At 34.2% G+C, this 8,122-nt stretch overlaps 1 protein-coding gene across 1 annotated transcript; it reads left to right on the top strand.

Moving 5' to 3' along the window:
* Nucleotides 1–4,843: 4,843 nt before the first annotated feature.
* On the top strand, nt 4,844–7,177 carry LOC145035576 (MDIS1-interacting receptor like kinase 2-like). Its single transcript, XM_078984103.1, has 5 exons — nt 4,844–5,309; nt 5,441–5,665; nt 5,764–5,829; nt 6,568–6,609; nt 7,158–7,177. The coding sequence occupies exons 1-5, from the start codon at nt 4,844–4,846 to the stop codon at nt 7,175–7,177; spliced, it is 819 nt and encodes a 272-aa protein (XP_078840229.1).
* Nucleotides 7,178–8,122: the final 945 nt, after the last annotated feature.

Raw genomic sequence — 8,122 nt, 5'->3', positions numbered from 1 at the left:
ATCACTTGGATTTCCAATACATGTAAAAACATATACAGAAGGTTTCAATTACAATTCCTGTTAACTCTTAATACAAGCTTCTTATGAATTACATGTTGAAGAATCTTAACACTAACTTAAAGAAGACAGTATTGTATTACTGTAACAAAAAAAAAAAAAAGAAAAAAAAAGAAAAAAAAAAGAAAAGAAAAAAGAAAAACAAGAACATTGTTAAGTGTGTAACTACTGTATGCTCTTTAAACTGATAATAGGGATGCTGGACTCTGCTGCCTTCCCTTGATGTGATTTTATTTTCAGTTTATGTGATTGAGTGTTACTAGTTCATATATTTTATGTATTCTCAAAACAAGATTTTTTTAAGAATGTTGTAGTGTTACTTATTCGTATATCTTCTGTATCTTGTAATAACCCAAGCCAATCATATGGTAATATTTTTCCCATGACCTAATCTTATACTGTAGGTTTAGTATCTGCCTATAAAAAGGGAAGATGAAAATTAGCCAAATGAAAATTTTATCACAACACGCATATTGATGATCTAATACAGGGAAAATAACAGAGTTTCAAGCATGAAAGAGACTTTAAATCCCTTCAGTACATTATACATGTGGTTGAAAAAGCAATGATAAAGGCTTATTTCTATGAAAATCAAACACTGGCACATGTCCTGTGCTCAGTTTATGCAAAAGAGTTGAAACAATTTGTGATTGACCTAAATGCAAAAATAGCCAACTAGTGAGAGTTTGGCAAAACTAGTAAAGTAAATATTTGAGTACAAGGCGTATAAAGAAAGCCAATATATTTGATTTGGGACTAATGTAACCAAATTAAAAGGGAAATCTATAGATAATTCTCATGATTTTGAGAAAATCAACGATTAAATCCCAAATTTTTTATCGAACGACCAATGAAACTGACAAATTTCTTTATTTTAGCCTCTTTTGACATGTTCAGTAATGGGACCACAGCGTTAATTTTTCCCAAAATAATGATACTTTTTATAGATTTTCTAAAAAAAAATTATAAAATGTATAAACGTATTTTTTAGGTATTTATATTTATTTTTTAAGTATTTTTACGTATTTCTGAATTTTTTTTTTCATTTTTTACATATATATTTTTAAGGGGTTTTTTTTTTATTTTTTTTTATTTTTATATATATATATATATATATATATATATATATATATATATATATATATATATATATATATATATATATATATATATATTTTAAAGGTATATATATATTTCTTTTACATAATTATATGAATTTTTAAGTATTTTTACGTACTTTTATGTATTTTGATATATTTTTCATGTAATTATGTACTTTTAAAATAATTATATAGTTTGTTTTACATATTTTTATGTATTTTTTACGTATTTATATGTATCTTTTAACTTTTTGTAAGTACTTTTAAGCATTTTATTACATTTTTTTTATGTATGTATAATTTTTTTTTACTTCTTGTTTCATTATAAGCTAACTAATAGACCCTGTAAATAAAGAAAATAAAGACTACTTGAAAACAATCATTTTTCAATCATTAGCAATAAAAGTCCTTTTTGTAGGTAAATTCTTCTATTTTTTCTTGTATTCAATTCTTAGATAAACAAAGTGTATGAATATATTTTTAATGACAAAAATATTTGTAAATTTTGTTCATCTAAAACTGAATTCAAGAAAAAATGAAGAATTTACATATAAAAATTACGTTGTTTGTAAGTAGTCTTTGAATTTTTTTTGGAGTAATCTAATGTTTTTTTCCTTCGTTTACACGATCTAGTAGTTATCTTACAATGAAAGTTTGAATAAAAATACATAAATAAATAAAAAAATACAAAAATACTTAAAAATACATACATACATACAAGTAAAATAAATACATATATCTATATACCTTATAATACATATATGTTTCTGGGCCCTCAGTTTTTAAGACTAATATCTTAAAATAAAGGAAAAATTACTAATCTAACCAAATTCATTATTGACTTCTCACTTTCTAGTCAAAATTTACGACTTATTTCAAAATAGCCATCGAAACTGTAGGTGGTTAAAATGGTCTAATGTTTCGCCCATTTACCTACGATTTTGATTTTAGTATATAAGGATTTTTTTTTTCATTTTTCACGACGAAACCGTAGAGGAAAAAATAGTCTACTGTTTCCTTTGAGAAGTCTACTATTTCCCAAAGAGTAGATTAAAATTGATCTACTGTTTCATCTAAAAACCTACGGTTTTAGGTGTTTTATTTTTTTAAAATGAAAAAAAAACTAACTTTTACTCACTAAAGGGGGATTATATATGGGTTAAATTCTCAAGCCTCATTGGATCAAATCATACATTTCTTTTTCTGCTCGCCAGGTGTTCGATAAAATGTCTAAAGGTCTTTTTTCAAGTGTTGCAGCCATATTAAGACCCAAAAAGATGTAGAGACTCTTCCGGGGTGGTTTTTCATTGTGCACTCCAACCTTTTGTTGGAGTGTCACTCTTTTCTTTGGATTTTTGCTTCTCTTTCCGAGCCTACCCTTGAGGCTTTAGTAAGATTTATTTATATGTTTATGGCGTCTTCTCATTCATATACGAGCGGAACATGGCTATGTCCTTTTCGGTGGTTTCATTGTTGCCCGAACGGTGAAGTGGGTGGTAAGGGGATATCTCGTATGATTTCTCATATTAAGAGTTTGCACCTTTCTATGGATGAGCGTAGAGCTGTGTTGCGAGATGCTATTTCTTTAGACCTTGGATTGTTTATGTCAGTGACAACAACATTGAAGGAGTTTGGTTAATGGATATGTGGGGATTGTATAAGTCTCCATGACCTAAGCCACTCGTATCGGCACTCAGGTGGTCTTGTTAAATTTAATGGTCATGTTCATGACATGCGAGAACATATTGTTGATATTCAAAAGCCACCACCCAATGAACCGGATGCCAACCTCAATGAGGGGTTAGTGTTGGATGCTCAGCTCCTTGATCTTGTGTTTAAGCTACCTATCACCACTGTCAAAAGCATCACTCATAATTGTTGTATGGCTTTCTCTCAGGCTTTGAAATCAGCATTTTCCAAGGTTATGGCTTATCCCGGGTCCATTGAAGCATGGGTTACATTGTTAATTCTTCCTAGGTGTACTCTTCAGGTGTTTAGGCCCAAGAATAGACACGAAAGTAGGTCTAGGAACAGTAAGTCCTTGTAACATCGTAACATCTTAAGCGCATTAGCTACTTGGGGTATAGAAGATGGTATGGCCAAGCTTGTTAAAAACTTTGTTGACAATGCAAGGATGGAGCAACAAGGCAAAAAAGAAGAGTACATTCAGGAGGATAGAAAACGGGGTCATATACCAACATCAGACAATGTCTCTGTAAGGTTGCTGATGGGCATTTCACAGCATCAGTGAAAGTATTATGTTTCTTAGGGGTTGCTCCATATGGGGATGCTACCACGAAGGCATTGGAGGATAAGCATCCACACAAGCCAGCACCATCCATGTTGAGTACCATATGTTCAGTACCTCCCCTTGTGGTTGATATTGACAATGTTATTGGGGCAATTAAATCATTCCCTAAAGGAACCTCGTGTGGAAGAGAGATCTCAACACATCTTAGATGCTCTTTGTGGAGAAGGTTCAGCAATTACCAAAGACCTCCTATGTGCTATCACATGTGTAATTAATTTATGGCTAGGGGAGATGGCCTTCAAGTTTGGCGGAATTTGTTGCCTCTGCTCCTCTCAACCCGCTTCTAAAACCTTATAAGGGAATACGACCTATTGTAGTACGAACTATATGGAGATGTTTGGTTTCCAAGCTGGCTATGAAAGGTGTTGGTAAAGAAATGGTCAAGTGTCTCAATGATTTTCAGTTTGGGGTTGGGGTGTCGGGTGGCGCTGAAGCCATATTACATAGTGCCAATAGGGTGTTGAATGAACGCCACAATGACGGGTCTCTTTCCATGCTTACTGTGGACTTCTCTAATGCATTTAACCTTGTTGACAGATCCACATTACTTCATGAGGTCAGATTGAGGTGCCCTTCTATATCCTTGTGGGTAGAATTCCTATATGGTCAAGCAGCAAGGTTATATCTAGGGGACGCACATATTTGGTCTTCTACTGGAGTTCAACAAAGAGACCCCTTGGGACCACTTCTCTTTGCACTTGTGTTGCACCCGCTCTTGCATAATATTAGAGACAATTGCAAGCTTCTTCTCCATGCATGGTACCTGGATGATGGCACACTTATTGGAGATTTTGAGGAGGTGGCCAAAGCCTTAGACACCATTAAGGCTATTGGCCCACAATTGGGCCTTCAGTTGAATATCAAGAAAACCGAGCTCTTTTTGCCCTCGTGTGATGGAAGGAAGCTGCATGAGGGGCTATTCCCGGTTAGCATCGGGAGGCTGCCATTGGGGGGTGGAACTTCTCGGGGGAGCTATTAGCAGAGATGCTAGTTTCATTAGCAACTTAGCCATAAAGAGAGCTGAAGGCGCTGTGAATTTGATGCGCCTTCTTCCACAATTATTTGACCCGCAGAGTGATCTCCTTCTACTTTGGTCTTGTATGGGTATTGCTAAACTTTTCTTTGGGCTGAGGATGTGCCAAACCGTTCACATGGAGGAGGCAGCGTTGTTCTTCGACAATTAATTACGCCGGACGATTGAGGACATTGTGGTTTGTGGTGGCCCCTTCTTTGGCGACTTGCTTCCCTACCCATTCGGTTTGGTGGTTTGGGTTTATACACGGCAGCAGAGGCTACCTCAGATGCTTTTGTTGCCTCAAGGACCCAATCTTGGGTATTGCAAGACCACATCTTACAGGATAGCGGCATTTATGGTATGGCTAAGCTACAACCTGACAATGTGGTTGCTGTCAAGAAACTTCATTCATCATCCGGGAATGTTGATCATAGTGGTTTCCTTAATGAGGTATGGGCACTAACGAACATAAGGCACCGAAACATAGTGAAACTCTATGGGTATTGCTCCCATGCCCGCAACTCAATTTTGATTTATGAATACCATGAAAATGGCATCCTTGGATCTATTTTAAAAAGTGATGTATTAGCAAAAGAATTGGATTGGTTAACAAGGGTCAATATTGTAAAGGGCGTTGCCAATGGTTTGGCTTATATGCATCACGATTGTTCACTGCCTATAGTGCATAAAGACATTTCCATATCCAACATCCTTCTTGATTCTGATTATGAGGCACACATTTCTGATTTTGGCACATCCAAGCTTTTAAAGCTAGACTCATCAAACTGGAGCGCAGTAGCTAGAACCTATGGTTATATCGTTCCAGGTAACATAATCTTTTGATTGTAGTTCTACATGTTCTTAAGTTTCATGATTTACATAAATATGTATCTACGTTAGAATCATGTGAGATTGATATAGCTTTTTTGTTTTTTTCTTATGTTTCTTTGGATGTAGAGCTTGCTTATACGATGGTGGCAAATGAGAAATGTGATGTGTATAGCTTTGGAGTTGTTGCACTAGAAGTGGTCATGGGAAAGCATCCTGGGGAACTCATAACATCTTTACCAACATTATCAGATGATCATCTGGTGTTAGCAAATGTGGGAGACAGCCGGATACCACCTCCCTCATCCCAAGTTGAGAAAGAAGTTATGTTAGTATTAAGAGTCTCAAGAGCATGTTCGAATCCACATGAAAGGCCAACGATGCACCAAGTTTCAAATCTGTTGATGAAGGCAAAATTTAGTGTACTTTCAATGTTCTTTATTTTTCTGTAGTTTCCTATGATGCACCCTATGATATTTATGCAATTAAACGCCTTCTTGTTAAGATACTACAGATATGTTTTTTTATATCCGCATTTAAATGCCTTCTTGTTAAGATACTTGTTAGATACTACTACTGATATGTTTTTTACATCAGCATATAAATGCCTTCTTGTTAAGATACTACTGATACGTTTTCTTATATCAGCATTTATATTCCTTCTTGTTATGATACTCCGGATATGTTTTCTTATGTCATTATGTAGTAGATAAATAAGTCAATGAAAATTGCAATCCTTCTAGAAATGTAGCTGCACAAGTTTTGCCTGTAGTTTAGAAACGGATTTGCATTAGCTATCTTTTCAGATGAAAATTAGCAACTTTTTCCATCACTTGGATTTCCAATACATGTAAAAAGTTTTAATTTTACACAACATAAAAAATCTTATACATTTTATGTCAAATAAATCCAAATTAAAATACATATTTCAGTAGGCCAGGTTTTGTAAAACGTTTACAGAAGGTTTCACTTACCATCTTAACTCTTGATACAAGCTTCTTATGAATTACATGTTGAAGAATCTTAACACTAACATAAGAAGACCATATTGTATTACTGTAAAAAAAAAAACAAGAATGTTTAAGTGTGTAACTACTGTATGCTCTTTAAACTGATAATACGGATGCTGGACTCTGCTGCTCTCCCTTGCTGTGATTTTATTTTAAGTTTATGTGGTTGAGTGTTACTTATTCATATATTTTATGTATTCTCGACACAAGATTTTTTTTAAGAATGTTGTAATGTTACTTATTCAGTTACACCTTCTATATCTGGTAATATCCCAAGCCAATCATACGGTAATTTTTTCCCATGACCTAATCTTATACTCTAGGTTGTCCATTTAGTATCTGCCTATAAAAAGGTAAGATGAAAATTTACCAAATGCATATTTTATCACAAAACGCATAATTGATAATCTAAAACAGGGAAAATAACAGAGCTCCAATCATGAAAGAGACTTTAAATCCCTTAAGTACATTATACACGTGGTTGAAAAAGCAATGATAAAGGCTTAATTCTATGAATATCTAACACGGCAAATGTATAGTGCTCATTTTATGCAAAAGAGTTAAAACAATTTGCAATTGTCCTAAATGCAAAAATAGCCAACTGGTGAGAGTTTGGCAAAACTAGTAAAGTAAATATTTGAGTACAAGGCTAAAAAAAGAAAGCCAATACATTTGATTTGGGACTAATGTAACTAATCTAAAAGGGAAGTTTGTAGAAAATTCCCATGATTTTGAGAAAAAATCAACGATTAAATCCCAATTTTTTTTATAGAAAAGCCCAAAAAAACTGATTTTTTTTTTTTTTTTATTATTTTTGCCTCTTTTGATATGTTCAGGCATGGGACCACATCGTTAATTTTAAAAAAATAATGAGACTTTTCTATATATTTTCGGGATATGTACACTAAACTCCCAATATTTTCATCGATTTGAAAAGAAAGTCCGAAACTTTTTTTTACAGTAAAATCCAAATTACCGACAGTTTTTGACACTTTTACCATTTTTTTTTCCGGTTAGACGGTAATTAGGACTTTTTTGTCAAAAAAAATAAAGTTTAGGACTTTCTTCTCAAATCGTCAATTAGGACTTTACTGTCAAAAAATAAAGTTTAGGACTTTCTGTTAAATCGTTGAAAATATTGAGATTTTAGTGTATATATCCCTTTTTTTGTTAGAAATTTAATGATATGATACTCTTTAAGCATAAGAGTATTGAAACCTTCTCTAGTCAGCTAGATCCTATTGAAATGTAACATCCCAAAATCGAGACCTAAATTTTTTTGTTTAATTATATTACTTATAAAAATAGTTTACGGAAAACATCGTTGCTATCATTTCAAAACATCAAGTAACAAATCACAAGTCTCGAAACCTTGGTCAAAGTCAAATTTGTTCAAATTCAACATCTGGTTGACCAGACTTGCCGAGTTGGTTCACCAACTCGTCGAGTCCCCCTATCGATGAAAAGCTACAACCTCATCCCTACTCGTCGATTCTAGTAAGAGCTCGACGAGTTCGCCTTCAACAACACATCGGTCCTTCTTCAACCGACTCGCTGAGTTCCTCCTTGAACTCGTCGAGTTTATCTTCATCCGTTGAAGGTATTTAGTCTATGACTCATCGAGTCCATCTTCATGTGGTTGGGACATTGCCTTGAACTCGCCGAGTCGGCTCATACACTCGCCGAGTTCTATGACTTCCAGGTCCCTAATAAGCCCAAACAACCGAGGGGCCTTCAATCTTAGCATCTGGTCCATCAACAAAAAGGATTTGATGGAAAATACGTCCCGACTCACCGAGTC

Source organism: Lactuca saligna, chromosome 3 (genome assembly GCF_052625555.1).
Source record: "Lactuca saligna cultivar CGN05327 chromosome 3, ASM5262555v1, whole genome shotgun sequence".
Taxonomy (NCBI): Eukaryota; Viridiplantae; Streptophyta; class Magnoliopsida; order Asterales; family Asteraceae; genus Lactuca; species Lactuca saligna.
The sequence above is the reverse complement of the archived record's forward strand: the minus strand, read 5'-3'. Positions and strand labels throughout refer to the sequence as shown.